We start from the raw sequence: 19,373 nt of genomic DNA on the forward strand, positions 1-19,373 counted from the left end.
CTGTAAAGCTGTCTGAGTTAGTCATTTTTGGTTTGCTAGAGTTGTTCACTTGTGGAGGCCATATTGAATTGGATTGATTCTAAAAGTCAATCAATTGTACATGTACATCCAATGACTACTTTCTGAAAGTTTAATTTAAATCTGTTCATCCTTTTATGAAATATTTTGCTAACAGACAAATAGCACTGACTCCAACAGTTAATGCTAAAGCTTTAAACAAAAATTGTGCACAATGAGCAGCACTTAGAGTATGTGTTATGAATGACTCTCAGCTACAACCACAGCAAATCTCTGTAAAATTGACAGAATATCAGACATTTAAGTGTTCTCTAAGCTCAGTTGTTTGTGGCAGCCATCTTGAACACATACACTTTTGGGTTGACTCCAAACGTTAATGTGTTGCAGATGATGATCAGTCAGTTTAAAATTGTTTTCTTTTTTTTTTTTCTTTTTTTTTTTTTTTTAAATGGTATAATTTCTTTGATAGGTTTGACTAAAATATGGCTATATGAGATTTGCAAATGATTGCATTTTGTTTTGACTTACATTCTAGACTTTTTTGGCATTGGGGTTACAATTAGATTCTATTATGACTAAATAAAAATAACATTTTCAGTTGCCACAAAAGACATTTCTCTCACTTAGTTCTTGAGTCCACCATTATTTCAGAAAAATCAACCAGAATTTAGTGGATTTGTCCAGTTTGTCTGGGAACTCGACTGACTGAGATTTGTCGACACGAGCCCACCTCCTTTCACAAGGAGGCCTCTGTCACGCCATAGGACATCGGTGCTGTACTTATATTCCTAGCGGGTCAGAAAACTTGACCTTTGTCACCAACCGCTTGATCCTTCTACTGACAAATACACTCCTGATCAAAAGCTTAAGACCAGTCAAAAAATTGCAAGAATTTGCATTTTGCACTATTGGATCTTAAGAAGGTTCTAAGTAGAGCTTCACAATGTTAAAAGAAGAAATCAGTGCAAGAGACAAAAACGTTTGAGCGGGGAATTAATTGAAAACTGCATTTACACTCAAACAAGGCCCAGGCTGTTGACACTTCTGGGTTGGAACTGGTGGTCCTGGCTTACTCAGCAGGTGTAAGAAGTACTAAGAGGGGTGTTATTATTCTCAAAAGCCAAGCACGCCACCCTTCTGTCTCATCCCAGTCATCTCTAACTACCACACTTCTTCAGTACCAGCTTTTGCCTGTGTCCGTCCCTAGCTCATTTAAAACAAATTTTTCTTCTCTCTTATTACTCTTACAGCGATAAATCAGCGAACATGACCTCAATGCAAATAGATTATATATATATATCTTCTAATCACATATGTTGTTTAGCTTAACATTTTCTACTTTGCCACACACTCAGAAGCTCTTCAATGATCAGAAGAGAGGATTGTGGATGCAAAATTACATCACGTTATGACTGATTGCAAAGAACCTTCCATATTTGTGAATAAAAGTGTATAATTACTACTTGCAAATAAATACATTTCATTTTGACTACCGGATCAAGAGGTCTGTATGTTATAGCTCCTGAACTGGACAATGGGGCAGCTACTGGTTGTGAAGCTCTTCTTCAGGGATTGGTAATTTAGTTGATGTTTTGTTATGGTGAAATATAATGTTTAATGATATTTGATGCACTCATGTATCCTCTGAGAATGTGTTAATCTATTTTTAAGTGCTTGCATAGACTTAGAGAGAAGAACAGACCGTTTTCCCCGCACAGGGCTGTTGGTCAAGGTCTTAGACACCACAGAGCTGGTTAAAACCGATTCTGTCTCAGGTGTTGAGTCTAGTGGAATGTAAACTTTTGAATCAGCCAGCTGCTCGGACGGAAAGGGGGAGTCCCAGTTTCCAATACATAGACAAACATTATGTTAGTTCAAGCATTGTGATTATTTGTTGAAGAGTGTGTTTACTCTCACTTGTGCACAAAGAAATAAACCTTTACTCTTAAGATTCTCAATCTGAGTCTAGATAAATTTTTTCCACAACAGTTTTTATTATTAAAAATCTGTTACAGATGTATTCCAGAACAAGTCCTTACTCATTTCAGTTTTCTTTTGTAATAAATAAATGCATACAACATTGTTGAGTTCCTACTTTTTGTCTGATATGTTACAAAGAAGCTGACATCAAAATACAATAATAAAATACTTAAATAACAAAATACCTGTGTTTCAATTTTCCCCATAAAATGCAAAGTAGAGTTCAAGATGTGTAGTGGAGGGCTATGAAACAAAGTTTGATAAAGAAAGAAAAAGAAAATCTTAATTGTGCTGAAAACATAAACATAAAAACAGTAAACTCAGTTATGACTGTAGCATCAGTGAAAATGTGCTCTTTCAGAGAGCAAAGTCCAAACAAAACCTTTTTTCACATTATTCACCTACAACCTTTTTTAAAAATGTAAACATAAAACAACCATGAGTATCTGTACATACCTTGTCAACAATAACAGATGTGTTTTTGTAAGCAGGAGTTTCAATACTTTGCCACTTTCATACATTCAGCTAAACAGGTCTAATGAACACATTTTCAGTGTAAACCATTTTACCGAGTGGAGATCATGAGAGGACGCTTTTATAACGGAGTAATGGAGTCTAATTATTCTGCTGACAGGTGCCAAATCTATATTCTGTCAGACAAACCAATGGTTCAAAACACTGAAGTTTGGTTTTGAAAAACTAAAATAAGTTCTACTTTTTATTTTGTATGCACTGCCATAAATGTGATTAAAGGATTAAAACATCAGCAGAGAATGCTTTAAGTAGAGCAGTGACCGAAATACAGTAGTAACAGCCGAAGCTCCCCCCAACAAAAAAAAAAAAAAAAATAGGAGAGATTGTGTAATAAACCTAAATAACATGATTTAGATCTTCATATTTAGCTATGAATCCAATGGTCAGATCCCGAATTTCAGAATTTGCAAAACTTTTTAGAGCATTAAATACAACAACATTAAATAAAACAAAACGTAAAACAAAATAATCAGAGAAAAGTCTAAAAACCTTCCTTCAGCTCTGCTGAACACCAAAAATATTAACTTAAGCTGCCATTAAATGTTTACAGCATATTACCATAGCACATTTTGGTTATGGAACCCAAATTGTGGTGAAAGGCTGGATTCTCTCCTATTCTAAAGTTGCCCAGGGTTAGCGGTGTCGATAAGGTGTGAGGATACTCACAAGTTCCCAGTGCCTCAGTGCTGGAGTTCTCCATGGTGAACAAAAAGGCCTCTCTGTGGCTCCAAGTTGTGAGGGGGAGAGTTCTGACTGGTGTTTGAGCTTATGCACCAAACAGCAGTTCAGATTATCAATCCTTCTTGGAGTCTCTGAATAGTGTCTTGGAAGTCGTGCCATCTAAGTATTTCGTTGTTCTCCTGCATTGACTCCAGTGTCCTCGTGGGCAATGACAGTCACTTGGAAGACAGTGGAAAAACAGCCTTGCTAATTTTAACTTCAGTGATCATTTACTATTGGACTTCTGTGTTATGTATGGACTGTCCATAACAAACTTAATGTTCAAGCATAGGGTGGTCTATAAATGTACTTGGTACCAGGCCACCTTAAGCCAAAGGCCAGTAATTGATTTTGTAACCTTATCAATAGACCTGTGGACCTATGTCTTGGACACAGCATAAAGAGAGGGTCAGAGCTCTCAGCTAATCACCACCTTGTGGTGAGTTGGATCTGGGATGGCTGGTTTCTCTCCTGAATCTGTTGCCTTTGTGACCCAGCCAGATAAGCGGCAGAAAATGAATGGTTGGCTGAATTCAAAAGTTACACTTGTTTAAAAAGGTGTTAACCGATATAAAAATTGAATGACAACCAGCTATTACACTCAAACTGATCGACAGGTGCTTGAATAAAAAAAGCTTAGTGGCAGTAGAGTCAACAAACTCGCTTTTTTGTTGACCATATAAAATGGAAACCTGTTGCTTAGCTCAACAGGACTCAAATAACATGATAGTAAAAGGCTCACTGAGTTTAGTGTTTTGCTTTTTTCTGCTAGGGTTTCTTGAATTTTAGGGTCATGCTCATAGTGTTGTTCTGGTATTTTTGTTCAAAGAGCACCTCAGTAGTCCTTACTCTATCTGTGTTTCAACAGTAAGTAGCTCACATTTAGTTCTGTTTGTGCTTCCTGACAGGCTGTTTAGTTTAGTTTTGGCTTGAGTTTTTCAAATTCAAGTATTCTTCTCAAAACTGTCTTCTGTCACCACATATGACATTTAGTGTATGTTTGTCACAGTCTGGATGAAATGATGTGGGTCAGTTTGAAGACTTGGGTCAACCCATTTTGACCCAGTTTGTTGACATCATCCAGTTCAGCTTTTGTGTGGAATCAGAAGACATCTGAGACGTCAGTCAAACTCCACAAGCTCCTCAATATCTACCACATTCTCCTGAAAATAAAACAAGAACTTATTTAAGTAAAAAGGCAAATTAAGCTCTTATCAAAATGCTCTGCATGGCCTCATAATGCTGCATAATGAGAAAACTCACCCATCCTCCATGACTTTTGACCCATGGGGCGAAGCTCTCCATGTAGCGCTCTGCATAGCCTTTTGTGCGTTGGGCTCCTGTAGCTGTGACTATTCGCCGTGATACCTCCATACTGACAGCCATGCGCCGTAGAGTTGGACTGCTTGATGGTGGCAAGGGTGGAGCCTGAGTCACCTCAGTGCTACCAAAAATGTCTAGAACCTTGGCAAATGATGCGTAGGAAAGACGATTCAACCTGGAGCGAAGAAATGGATCTGCCTGGATCTGTCAGAAGGTGTCAGGTACACATGTCAGGAAATTACACTGTTAAACTGTCCAACACAGGTAGAGTTGTTGGTTTAGCTGAAGAGAGGTTTCTCAGCCATGTTCAGGAGCCTGGGCATACTAATGCTTCATCAATAGGTTTTTTTGTCAAGTATTACAGAGTAGCTGCAATTAGCTGTTGCAATGAGAAAATTCCTGAACTTCATTCAAACCAAAGAATGATCAACATTTCACACATGAACATAAGTCTTGGTTGTTTTATGATGCAGCTCAACCTACCTTTTCATTCATAGAATCTCCTTCTGAACAGACCAGCTGAACAAGTTGTTGTACCAGTGCTTCTTTATCAAATACTGCTAAAAAATACACAAGCAAGCAAAAATGAAATAAATAAACAGACCTCAATCCAGAGAAATAACATATTCATGATGCTGAAGGACATGACATCTCATGTAACAAATGTTCAAAGTTGAATCAACCCCAATAATTTATTTCTAGGTAAATTAAAGTAAAACAAAGGAAGTGCTTTCTGCTAAACACAAGTCATATCGAGTTGAAACTTGTTGCATGTTTTTTTTTTTAAAAGCCTGTGTTGCAGGCTGATGCAACGGAATAAAGGAACAATAGTGACCGAGAACCGGACGTTGCTCCAAACACTGATGAAAAGACGAGGCACAAAGTGGTCAGAGATAGTCCTCAGCTGGAACTGGGGTTTTAGTCAAAGTGGGTTGAATGTTGAACTGTTCCAAATATATGCGTGTGTGTTGAGGGGGTCAACTTTGAACATTTCAACATGCATCCAAATTAACAATAGAATTATGTGACTTGAAGGAAATTGAGGTTTTGAAATGTCCTAGCCAGAGTCTAGACCTAAATCTGATAGAAACTTGGTGTGGTTGCCTGAATAGAGCTGTGCACAAGAGATGACCTCACAATCTGACAGATTGACAGATTGTCAGATTGACAGATTGTCAGATTGACAGATTGTCAGATTGTGACGACTCTTCTCTTCAGCAAAGAAGAGCAAAGAAGAGTCGTCCAATATTAACAAGTAAAAGGTGTGTCCTCCTGGTAGACCACTTCCTAAGAAGACTGAAGGCTGGAATTAAATTAGAAAGTGCTTAAACAAATTATTAGTGTAAGGGTGTGCACACATATGCAGCCAGCTTTTTTAATCCTTTTTACTACATAATTTTGCTGCAACAGATCCCCCCCCATTGAATTTTACAGGATATACTGTATATAGTGAAAGAGATGGGTGACAAAGTTTTGAAATACCTGATCATAGTTTCATTTCTTTTGTTTTGATTTTTTTACATATTTTAACAGGGACAAAGAGGTGGTGGAACGTTTTTATATCCCCATGTGCTCAATGTCCAATCCAGATATAAACAACCCAACAGAACTATATTTAAACAAACCTTTCTTTATGCATGCACATTTAAATAACTACCCTGATAGACAAATATCATTTATAGATTAAAATCAAAGCTGACTGGCTGCTCATTTAGTTTAATCATAAAATAACCACTTCTTCAGCTGTAGTAGTGTGTGATTACCTGCTGGTGGTTTTAAGATAGGACTAGGAGTCTTTATCTTAGTGGAATTCTTGGCAATCTTTTCCAGTTTCACTGCAACCTCATTGTAGAACTGAGGAGGATGATCTGTTTCAACATAAAACACAAATATCAAATGGTAAATGGTCCACTTATTCAGAACCTTTTTAACCTCACCTGGGTTCTTTACGAGTTCTTTCTATTATATACTTTACCCTTTTCTATATACATCACTATCATATTCTCATATACTGTCCTCTTTAGTTGGACTAGAAACATGCTGATAAAGAACAAGGTCTCCATACCAGGAGCCTCATGTACAAAGGGTGCATACGCACAAAAAACGGTGTAGCTCTTTTCCACAAAAAACTTCAGATGTGTTAATACAGAACCGACCATGGAAATGTGCGCAGTGCCATACAAACCTTATAGCTGGCGTACACGTTTCTACACATACTGGTCCATTGGCAACTGATAGAGGGAATGCTGGGAAACGGTTAACGATGTAAAAATGTGTGTTATGTGAGATTTCCTGCTTGGACAGCTTGAGACGAAAATAGGAGCTTTCCATGTCAGAGGATTCATTTTGAGCATAGCTAGATCACCATGGTAACAGTTTGATTAGCTGTCAGTAAGAAGAGCAGCCCATTCGTGTATTCTCTTCCGAATAAAACCCAGACAGAAAAATCTGACTGGAACAACATTTATATTCATCAGTTCTGGCCAGTGTTGCAGGGTTTAAAATAAACGTCGGATCAATAAATAACACAAAAGAAAATATTCTTCTGTCATCTTAAGTCAGTCAATGTTGGCATTTTAACTGCTGAATTTAACCTTAAACAGGAGGCCTATTAATTCAGAGATATTTTCATCCAATCTATAAATATGTAGGCTAAAGATTTTAATCTTAAGTTAAAATCTTCCTGAACTTTTTAAAATTAACTCTTATTTTTCAGCACAAGCTAAAAAACATACTTGGAAACTTGAATAAACTTGTAAGTCATGGTCCCTGCTGTGTGAACCACTAAGAAGCTGCAGTTAGACTACTCTTAGCTTAAAAAAGGATTGTGCAACCTGACTCCATCAGAAACATATATGCCAAATTGATGTAGAAATGGGCTGTGTGTTTTTCAAATTTTGCAAGATTTGTTGAGACTTCTATTAAACAGGTAATATCTGGTAAACCGAAAAGTTTTTAATACGATTTGACCTTTCATCCACACGCAACCTCAGTTTAATAGCACTAAAAAGGACTGATAATGAGAACTCCGGCCAAAGTGAAGATTTGCGAATTCTCCTTTTTTGTGTTTGGTGTGGACATAAGTAACCGGAGATTTAAAGGTCTGTGCATTATAGTCTGCGACAAGTAATGCGGTGCAGACGTCACAAATGTGACGATTGTTATTGTTTAACCATGCAGTAAAGGGAAAATGTCTGCTATCAAAGAGGGGCTGATTTTAACCTTGGTTAAGATGCTTTTTTTTTTTAAATTGAAGGGATTGTACATTATGGGGCAGAGTCATACATAACACCCACTGCAGCACAATTATATAGGTTTTTGTTTACATTATGTTTGACAATATTAAAATATGTTAGTTCTAATTGTAGCATGCATTTGGTTGGCTTTTGTATATCTGCTTCTGTCAAGCTTAATGTGGTTCTTTTTTTCTTTTTTTACCGGTGCTGTGGGGGCCCCCGGGGGGGGGGGGAGTCATGGACCATGCAGAGCTCCACCACAGAGGGAAGAAAATAGTTATTTTATTCTAATTCTTGCATAAGTTCTTGTTGCTTTTGTAATTTGTTTATTTTGTTAATTTCATGCTTAGTTTAGTTAGTTCTTAAGCTAATTGTGTGTTAGTTAAATCTGTTAAATTTGTGAGGAGATGTTTCCCTTCCCTTTCCCCAAGTGTATCAGTCTGGTCTGATCAGCCAGGTATTTAAGTGTCCTTTGTTTGTGGTGTGTCAGGTCAGTTTATTTTTGTTTTAGTTTGAGGGTTTTCATGATTTTTCAGCTGAGACTAGTTCTCTTTCTTTGACCTCTTTTAAGAGCCCTGAATTGTTGAATTTTGTTGTTTGGGGAATAAAATCCTGTTTTTGTTGGAAATTCACTACTGTGTTGTCATGCTTGGCTGTCTCGGTCCCTCACAGCATCTATTTGCATCTCAAACAGAGGCATGCTAAGGGGCGGTGTCCCGTGTCTCTAATCTGTGTTAATCAAGATGTACAGAAAAAATGTGCTTGGACTCATGTATACAAAGAGTTTCATACATCTGGATTTGTTTGCGAGTACGCCATGTTTCAGTAGAAATTCACTCAAGTCTTTGTACATGAGACCCCAGATGGGATTTGTTTTTTTTTACAGAAAAGCAGAGAAATAATGACAATTCAGAGTATTGAGATTGTTTTGTGTGATTTTTGTATTATAACCAAAGAGCTTACTGGGAGAGATGATGACCTGTGTCACATCTCGTTCTTTATCAATCGGCAGGTCACTGGGACTCTGAGGATGACACCCTGCTCCGTCCTCTTGTCTCTGCTCTTTGTCCCTCTCTTTCTTCTCTTTCACCTTCTTTTTAAAGAATAAACTAATCCTTTTTTTTATCTTCATTTGCTTTTGCTTCCGTTTCTTCTCACTGTCTTCTTCGTCTGATGATGAGGAGGGAGACAGGCCAACCTGGAAACAAAACAAACATTTTCAACCTGAGGTTTAAGAGATGAACATTTTAGACTGTTTTCAGAGCCAACCTAACAGATTGAACATCAACAGAAGAGTTTTGTTTGTTGTTCTCAAATAATAATTTGAACACAGCAGCAATATTTTTAAAATATAGATCTTGTACAAAAAAACATGTTGGATCATCAAACCATTGTTTGACTGCACTGTGCTAACTGTAAAGTTTGGTAGAGGGAGGATTATGGTGGGGTTGTTTTTTTAGGAGCTGTGCTTGGCTCCTTAGTTCCAGTGAAAGGAATTCTGACTGCTTCAGCATACCAAAACATTTTAGACAATTTCATGCTCCCAACTTTGTGGGAACAGTTTGGGGATGACCCGTTCTTGTTCCAACATGACCAGTGCTTAAAGCAAGGTCCATAAAGACATGGCTGAGCGAGTTTGATGTGGAAGAATGTGAATGGCCTGCACAGAGTTCTGACCTGGGATGAATTAGAACGGAGACTGTGAGCTAGGCCTTCTCATCCAACATCAGTGAAGTATGGTCAAAAATTCCCAAAAACACTTATGGGGAAAGCCTTCCCAGAAGAGTTGAAGCTGTTATAGCTGCAAAGGCTGGGCCAACATCCTAATAAACCCTATGATTTAAGAATGGGATGTTAAGTTCATATATGCGTGTAAAGTGAAGTGAAGTGAAGTGAAGTGAAATTTATTTATATAGCACTTTTTCGCAATAAGGCGACCCAAAGGGCAACAATCAGGTACATAACCAAATTCAGATAAAAACATCATATCAAACATCATAAAAACATCATAATCAAATATAGAGATACAGAAGTATAAACATCAATCATGTATAATCTAAATGAAATATAAGCTAATCTAAATAAAATCATGAAACTAAACATATCTAAACATGAACTAAACAACGATTAGAAATCTAACAATCTAACAATATCTAAAATATTAGCTAAGATAAACTAAACTAAATGTACAGGTAGGCTAAATAAGCCAACATAAACTGAAACATGATAATGCTAAACTAAAGGTACATGTCTAATTAATAGTCTCAAAGGCCCGCTAAACAGCCAACATCAAAAATGCTAGGATAAACATGATAATGCTAAACTAACGGTACAAGAGACTAACTAACTAACAGTACTAAAGGCCCGCTAAACAGCCAAAGGGAGGTAAATGAATACTTTGGGCAATATCGTGTGTCTGATGTTTGTTAAAACAACCTCAGTCTGAATGGTCATGTCGCATGTCACTTGATTTTTACATCATTGAAGTAGGGGTTTGTGGATTGATCTAAATATTGATATCAATGCCAATGCCATGCAGTTTAAAGCAAGGAATCCCACATACTCCAATTTTGAATTGACAAAGCTACCCATATGGGAAGTGAATTTTCAGCTACAGAGAGGAAGTCCTTATTTGTGGGTTTTTTTGTTTATTTAAATTTTTGGATTAGTCATGTGGTTAAAGCTGCCACCTCACAGCAAGAAGGTTGCCTCTCTGCCTCTTTTTAAGTGGAGATTACATGTTCTTTCTGTGCATATGTGGGTGTTCTTCAGGCACTCTGGTTTCCTCACACAGACCAAAAACATGCATGTTAGATTGATTGGTAACTAAACTGTCCCTAGGTGAGTGAGAGCGTGAATGGTTGTTTGTCTCGTTTGTCTCTGTAATGGACTGGAGACCTGACCAGAGTGTCCTCCACCTCTCGCACAGTGACTGCTGAAGACAGAAACCAGCTCCTCGCAACAAAGAAAGCAAAAAGCAGCTAAAGTAAATGGTTGGATGGAGTTGCCACGTCCTGGATGACTGAAGATCTACACCAACTTAAGATACCAACGTTGGTGTCAGATCGTGATGTGATAAATACATGATACTGTTTCTACTTTCAGTACATCGGTAACGTTCCAGAGGTGCAATTCTACGTTAGAGTCAATGGGAAGCTGCAAGATCAAATGTAAATACTGGATTAAACAAATATGGCAGATAATAATTTTGTTGGCTCTCACTGCACAACTCCTGAATTGATCCATACATGCTGACATGGAGTCTGATGATGGCCACATTAAAATTATAATGTGAACAAAAATGCAACAAAATCAGATTTAAGAAAATAAATAAATACATGAATAAAAATTGAAATTCAGCGTTCCTGTTATGTTCAAACTGCAGGTCTGAACGTAGCCTAAGAGAAAAAACTCAGTAACTTGTTACTGCTTTTGGACAAAATCATTTTTGCTATCAATATTTTATTATGACCCAGCAGTCAAAAATTCTATTTCAACTAAAAATTTGAGGAAAAAAAATATATGTAGGATAAAAAATTGAGGTTTAACCCTTACCACACAACAGCCCGCCCGCGGGCCGTTTTACTGTGTTTTCTATTCAAATCTGTACAGTTTTAGCTACATTTATTGTTTTTATGAACTTAAATTTCAAAATAGCGGTGTTTTGGCGCCACTTTTGATTGACGTTTCGTCTGACCAACTGGGTTGCTCTCTGCCCCCCCTAGAGCCCCTCTAATTTCCCATGCCTAAAGTCATGAAAGTCTCCTCCCCTCATTTGCAAGCCTATAGCTCCGGTCAGTCAGCCCCCAAGCGGGTTCTGACACCACAGACTAATGAATAACAAATTGTTTTTTTTAAAATTATTTTTGTCGTTTGAAGCCTGCAAGTGACTCCGAGCCAGAACGGGAAGAGCTAAATGAGCATTCGGAGCGGGTGGCAGCTGTGACGTCAGCGAAGCTCAGGAGCTTTGTGCAACTAAAGGGGGCACCCTAAAAATATGTAACTGGACACTGAATTTGAAGTAGAAACAGTAAAATGGTTTGTAAATAGTTTATGTGTGAAAGTAGTTTGTGAGTTTGTTTCAATGTAATTACTTTTACTTTCATATTTTTTCAGTAAATACACGTTTTGACAAATGGAACTTGTTTTGGGACATTTTTTATGATGTACTTTAAAAAAAATAAGTATTTTATTGTGTTTATTTATCCTCTACTGTATAATAATCATATTGAGAGTGACTTCATTTGCAGAACAGGATTCGTCTCAGCATCACCTTTCATTTGAGCCCTCACTGACGCCTGTATGTTGAAGCATGTAGGAGTTATAGCTTTCTGAAGTGACATATCCATTTGGCACAGTTTAGGTAGGACCTGGACTTTCCCTCAGAAAAACATCTCAATTATAGTGATTCTTTTGTGGTAATTTTCTAAAATTTGAACTCCAATAAATAAAAATAAAACAATAAAACTTCATTCTACAGCCTCATTTGGTTTTTCCGGTCTCATCACCCTTCCTCCATGTACAGTAAGTTGATAAAAAAAGAGAAAAATCTAGGAGAGAAAAAAATGCTTGAAATCTGTGTTTTCACTTCAATAACTACTAATTGGTTAAAGTTACAATCATTTTGACTGCTCAGGCAAAAAATTCAAAGTGTTAACTTCACATGGAGCCTAATCTTTAGTTTGAACCACAAAAGGCTGAAGAATAGCATCTAATTTAATTTGGGTACGTCTTTTCCAGGCTTCTTGAGCTTTTTGAGGTAGAGTGGTAAGGGGTTAAAGTACCAACTTCAGGTTATCTACAGAAATTTTAACATGATTTTCTATTTGACAGACATTTCAAACTCCAGCCAGGAGACAGAATTCAACTGGAATTTATTTCTCTGTCTGATTAATGAAAGTACTTTATTTTCCCTTCATTGTGTCCAACAGTGCAACAGTGTCTTACCTCTGTTTGAGACTGTTTAGACTTGCTGATCCGGGTCAAAGAGCCTTTAGGATCTTTAGGACGGAGGTTGGGGTTCCGATGAGGCAGCTGCTTTATAAAGTCTTTGAACGCATTCTTCCTGTCATCTTCAGCCGGAGAGCTATAACCATCTTTTGAATTGGACTGTGGCTTCGAGCTAGAACTTGAAAAAAGGACAGTACAGGGTTCACTTTTCAGCAGAGTTTAGTTCAGAATCAGACTAAATCTGAACTTGTTTCTGAGGTCTATCCTCAGAAACAAGTGAAGAGACTTGTTAGCTTCATTAACTAGCTTTTATGTAGCAAAAAGTGTATTTTACCACAGTATTGTTTTTCATTTAAGTCAAAACCAATTTTTTGCGATACAAACATGCAAACAGTCTGAGACAGAGTGCACTTAAATATGTAACAAACTTGTTAAAATGCCCATTGTATTTAGCACACAAAATTGCCCAAACTGATTCAAATCTCTTCAGAGAAGTTATTTGGCTTAAATGCTCTGGTAAATAAAAGTGTTTTAGAGCATAACGGCAAAACTAATTCACACATTTATGAATGTGACCAAAGCATTTCTCTGTGAGCCAGGCAAACGAAGACCCTAATGACCTTCAGGAGGGAAGAGAGGGAAAAAAAGTTAGCTGCATAAAAAGAGTATCTCGTGCCGTTTAAAGATTAGAACTCCAAATGCTCCACTTTTAAAATGAGAAAGCTCCACAGATGGGAAGCAAAATGTCTTTTACTACAGAATAGAAGTCCAGTTGTTTTGTTTTTATAATTTTAGGATTTGTTATGTACTGGATGAATGAGAATCTACAACATCTGAATTCTACTACAAAGAATAAGTGATTTACACATCTGCATTGGGTTTTTGTTTCACTGAAAAAACAAAATAAATAAAAACCTGTAGAGTTGTTTGTATCACCTGCTCTTCCAGGATGATGAACACAAACAGTCAAAACCAGTAATTTCATTAAAATGAAAATATAGTAACCTAATCTGTGGAGTGTGAAGAGGGCCAAATTACAATAAATTAATAACTCGTAAAATAATTATTTAAGTGTGTCATTATTTAAATAAAACTGGAAATAAATACACAAATAATAAATCAAATCTATAATTATTTATATATGCCACAAATAAAAATATTAGTTTACTTTTAAAATATAAATAAAATTATTTCACTATTTATTTAATTACTTCATGTTCCTGTGCTGCACCACATCATGAATTTGTTTTACCTGTCAAACACCCATCAAAGTCAGGGGGCGGGGTTCAGGGCGATCGAGTCAGAATCATTGCTCCTGTCTGAAGTAGAAAGATGGTGACGCTGATGTGGAGGAACTGTGTGGAGTTTCCAGTGAGTTAAAGAGAGATATTTTGAACCTGGCTGGACAATTAGAGGCGGGAGACACTGTCCTGAATTATGTAAATAGAAGGATTAAAGAAATTATACTGTAGATGTTCTTGGGATTATTTCCGCTCTTTTTGACTAAGATGTTGAGCAGAGAGTAAACAGCCTGTAACACAACCTAACAACACACACAGAGATCAGGGCGATTGGCTTTTGATATTCTGTCTGCGGTTGTGGAGGATTATGTGCTCTTTGGACTTCAGGCTCCCGAAACTGCAGCGGGGTTTGGCATTTCAACGAGGACTATCGAACGTTGATGTTTCATCAATCAAATTTGCTGCTTCTCTCAAAAGTTCTGGACATGGTTTAGAAACCTTGCTCATTGTGCCCACGTGGAGTAGTTAGTAATATTGATTTTCTCCTAACCTTAACCGAGGTGAAATAGTTATTGGCAATGTTCTTGATTTAGGGTAAATACTGCCACCTACTGAATAGGAGTGTATTGGCAGGTTCTGTGTCAATCTAGTTTCTGGCATTGATGCCTCTGGACTAACTGTGCTGTTTAACCAATCAGACGTTAGGGAGTGTTAACGAGCCAGAGTGACAGTTTAAATTAACTCACGATGAGTCACAGCACAGAAGTCATGAAATAATTAAATAAATAATGAAAAAAAAAATTATTCATTTACCATGTGATTGAAATATTTTCAAACCAACAGGTTAACCATTTAAATATTTAATAATGTATTTAATGAAATAATGAAATTTATTTTTTGTGATGATTAATGTGTTTATTTATTTAATGGACAGTTCCAATTTTATTTAATTAATGACACGTTGAAATAATTATTTCTTAAGTTATTTATTTATTGTAATTTGGCACTCTTCACCCTTCATAATAATCAAGATATTACTCAACATATTACCACCAACCAATCTGTGTTTAGAAGAGAAAAATAGATTGTTGATAAGAACAAACTAACTCAAACAAACTAGAAGATGAACAGAGAGGTGAATAAGGTTACCTGTACTTGTTTTGGTCATCATAGGCCCCGCCTACTGTACCTGGCCTATCTTTGTAGGGGGTGGAAAGAGTTCGTTCAAGGAAAGCCTGTAGGACAAGATGAGTCTCAGTCTTGATCTCCATCAGAGAGATGGAAGAAACAGATGAGACGGACGAAAGGCGTCCTTCGGACTCTGACATGACTAACAGAAACACAAAACAAGTAAAACAGTTACTCCACAAGTTCAAATGTGCTAAGAGAAAATGTACTTGTATTATTACAAACTGAAATAATACACACACAATACAATCACAGTGAAGCGGTATTCCATAAGTCATTTACTTTATCAGGTAAAGCTATGATTAGAAACACTGATCAACTCCTAACATAAAAACATCCATTAATTAAAGATTCAAAAATGTTTGTCAGCACACATATGAAAGAACATGAAAGGCTGAAATAGTATTTCTTCAAACCAAACTGGTGACATTACAACAAGCCAAGGTGAAAAAGATCACTAAATAGTGCAAAAATGTGTGGAAATTCAAAGGATACAAAAAAAGAGAGAGGGTACAAAAATCTAAAAACTAAAATGCTGAGTCCATCCTTTTTTTCCTTCCCTGTGATTGTACTTTTTTAATTCAAGCTCAGGTCCTCTACCAAAAACTTGGGAGCTTGAGGGTTCTGTTCAGTATCTTAGCTGTTCCTGGGAACTAGTGTAGAACCCTAATACCCTAATAATGACTAACAAATCTGAAGGGTGTTATTTGTTAAAATACATATCATTAGATTGTCAGGGCCAGCAGAGTGTTTTTAAATTTTATTACACATTTTTCAGATTTATTATTGTGTTGTTACATAATAACTTATCACTGTAAATCTATTAGCCAAAAAAAAAAAAAGAATCATCAGAGCTCTATTAGAAACAAACAATTTCTCCAGAAGTATCAAAGTAGATTTTAGACCCAGTTAGACTTCTGGAATGATGTTTGTTAAGTTTAACAGGTCCTGGAAACAGTTTTGGTTTCAGAGTCCGGAGAGAAATTATGTGTTGCTATCCAACTTCATAGTTTTCAAACAAAGTGAAAATAATGTGTAGACTTTAGATAAATACTTACTTAGCTAACATGTGCACATAAGTTCACCTTCATTTCATTAAAAGTCTTCTTGTAATTGACAGGATTACAGTTTTTTCTAAGCTGTTCCCAGTAAACAGGTGAAGAAAGGAAGATCGAGCTGAAATTGTCTGATAATGAATGAAGTGATAGCAGGTGATCTCTCAGCTGATAATACCACATCTAATTTTAGCTCATAGCTATAAAACTGACAGTCTTACAGCCATTTTCTGTGTTGCCAAAGACCTGTTAGATATGGCAGCCATCTTCAACTGGGCCGGCTCCACAAGTACTTAGTTGTAGATTTACTTCTAATGATCATTTTCTATCAGATTCATTGAAATGAATCCAGTGATCCAGCAGATATTTTGCTAACAGACAGAGTTGTCTCCACATTGTTAATGGCAAAGTTTTAAACAAAGATCTTGTGTAGTATGTTTGCTCTCAGAATATGTGCTGGGGATCAGTCTCAGTTACTACCACACTAGATTTTAGATCAACATCTGTAAAACTGACAGAGTTATGGCCATTTCAGCAATTACACACACGCACATGCACACTCACAGTCAGAATACACACAGGTTTGTATTTCTATCCTTATCGGAACATTATATAGCCTTCCATTCTTTTCTGTAGCCGAACCCTGACCCTAACCCGGTGGTTCTCAGACTGGGGGTCGAGGGGTCACTACAGTAAAAAAATAAAAAATACAAGTGGAACTAATGTTCAGATGTTTCCACTCTGACTTCTTTCTGTGTCGAACCGGACAGTAATGAAGCGCATGAACCAAACAGCCACTACTATAAGTGATGAGGAGCGGAGACACAAGACTTATCTCTTCAATACAGAAACAATTTGTGTTACAGTTTCTGCGGAAAAAGACAGAACACATGTTACTTAATATGTTTTGTTGCTTTTTGTGCGCACGATTGTAGCCTTTTTTCTCCCTCCTGCAGATCGAGGTTGTCTTATGAAAACAGTCCGGTCTAATCATTAAAGAGGAAATGAAAAGTGTTTTGATTCTAACAGAAATTGTAAGAAAGTCATTAAAGGTGCTTTTCTGTGATCACTCTGAAGTGTGACTCATCAAGTGCCAAACACAGGAACGCAAAGAAGGAAGTGAATAGCAAATGCAGATAGTGTGGGGGTGAAAAAATTCAGTGTGTTGCCATTAATTGTGTAAACTGACACAAAACTACAACAGGTGTTTCATTCTTCAGCTTCCTAAAGGTCAATGTTTGATGGATGTGGTTAGTTTAGCTCTTGGTGAAAATTACAACCCAAAGTCTGGAGACTGACTGTGGAGTTACCTACTGTACTTTTACTACCGTCCAGAACCTCAGCCTTGTTGTCTGGATGGAGTCTCCTTTAAGACTGTGCAACATCATTGTGAAGCTACTCTGGTGAAATGTTGGGTTGGAGCTCCCAACACCAACTCTCCAGATCAGGGGTAGGCAATCCTGGTCCTAGAGGGCCACCATCCTGCATGTTCTACTTGTTCCTCTGCTCCAACACACCTGATTTGAATCAATGGGTGATTAACAGTTTTTTGCAGAACATGAAGAGGTAATTTAACCACTGAATCAGGTGTGTTGGCACAGGGAAACAAGTAAACCATACAGGATAGTGGCCCTCCAGGACCAGGATTGCCTACCCCTGACCAAAAACAAAACGGTTTTTCAAACTAGTATTTTTGTTAATAAAAATATGCTTCTTCTTCCGCTTCCATTTTCTATGATAAACACTGCAACAGTAACGTCCTCAGTGTCCTACAGCGGTCTGTCACAGCTGGCCGTGGTACCTTCTACGTCACCAACCAAGGAGGCAACACCACCCACACAATCACCTCACTTTGAAATTTTGACACAAAAATGATAAAAACAAGTCATTAATGGTTTAAATCAGGAATACCTCCCACACCCATCCTAAGCTGAAACAGGAATATTTTTTATTTAACTGAGTAAAATAAAGCAGACAGATCCACAGCTTTTTGGATTGGATTTTTAATTTAATCTGAATTAATATTTCTACAATAATACTCCAAATTAACATGTAATAAATAAATGAGGGGGGGGGGGTTAACTTCTGTGAAATATTTCTAAAATATATAAAATTGAAGATGTGGTGTGTGTATGTGTTTTATGTTAACTCCAACCTGCAAAGCTGATCTGAGAGACAGTTGGAGGCAGATTGATGAAGAATCTGTTAGTCAGCCATAATTCTTGCCAGGACCCATAGAACCAGGTTCTAGTTCCAAAAAGGACTATTAGTCCTCACACAAGTTAGGAGTTTATAACAGAAACTGTACTACAAAAGGTAACAAAATAAAAACCAGGTGTATACACACACACACACACACACACACACACACACACACACACACACACACACTGAAGTTCGGACTAAATCCCTACAGTTAATGAATTTACAGTAATAATCTCCATGTCTCGGTGTTCTGTAGGTGTTGGTGCTTCTGTCCTCTTCCTCCCTCCGTGGAGCGAGTTTCACCGGAAAGAACCGAAACTCCTCTTACACTCTGCCGCTACCGGGACAACAATCCTCCTAACAAGCATGATATAACCACAATCCACCAAATAATAATAATAATAAACCCTAAAGATCTCATTGACATCAGAACATTTTATCAAAGAAGAGTAAAGCTGGGCTCAACTAATCTCTGGACCCAAATCTCCGTAAATCTCGAGCAAACTTCCCCCCCGTCACAGAGAAAGTTGATACTGACTACACAAAACGTTACAGTAAATTTTATGTGTAGATAAATCAAGGCAGACTCCGTTGGAGTCACTACTTACCTGTTCTTGAATGTTGTAGCTCTAAGTTCGGCAGCCGGCCTAAGTTTTTTTTTTTTTTCATTCACAGTCTGTCTGCGCAGCTGCACTTTGTCTGGGTCTGTTCCTTTTCACTCAGCCGGCGCCTGACCCGGTCAGAAGTAGGTCCGTTCCTTTTTAGTCAAACGAAGAATTGAAGCTATGGGGTTCCATTATATGGGGTTCCATTTGTGCCAAAAATATGTTTATGTGTCTATATAAGGCGTGTATGTAGCATGCTATGTATATGTTAGGTGATATGTAAGGTGATATGTTAGGTGTATATGTAAGGTGATATGT

At 37.3% G+C, this 19,373-nt stretch overlaps 1 protein-coding gene across 2 annotated transcripts; it reads right to left on the bottom strand.

Annotated features, from left to right (window-relative positions):
* Positions 1–448: 448 nt before the first annotated feature.
* bcl2l12 (BCL2 like 12) lies at positions 449–19,143 on the bottom strand. 2 transcript variants are annotated; one of them, XM_037978619.1, is made up of 8 exons: positions 19,059–19,143; positions 15,152–15,332; positions 12,759–12,939; positions 8,775–9,009; positions 6,339–6,443; positions 5,059–5,132; positions 4,516–4,779; positions 449–4,415 (listed from the first exon to the last, which is right to left on the bottom strand). In XM_037978619.1, the coding sequence occupies exons 1-8, from the start codon at positions 19,117–19,119 to the stop codon at positions 4,374–4,376; spliced, it is 1,143 nt and encodes a 380-aa protein (XP_037834547.1). In that variant the 5' UTR covers positions 19,120–19,143; the 3' UTR covers positions 449–4,373. The 2 variants fall into 2 exon arrangements, with proteins under 2 accessions (XP_037834547.1, XP_017287689.2); XM_017432200.3 differs by having other exon boundaries at positions 5,059–5,135.
* Between the last annotated feature and the right edge of the window lie 230 nt (positions 19,144–19,373).

This window comes from Kryptolebias marmoratus, linkage group LG12 (genome assembly GCF_001649575.2).
Source record: "Kryptolebias marmoratus isolate JLee-2015 linkage group LG12, ASM164957v2, whole genome shotgun sequence".
NCBI classification, from domain to species: Eukaryota; Metazoa; Chordata; class Actinopteri; order Cyprinodontiformes; family Rivulidae; genus Kryptolebias; species Kryptolebias marmoratus.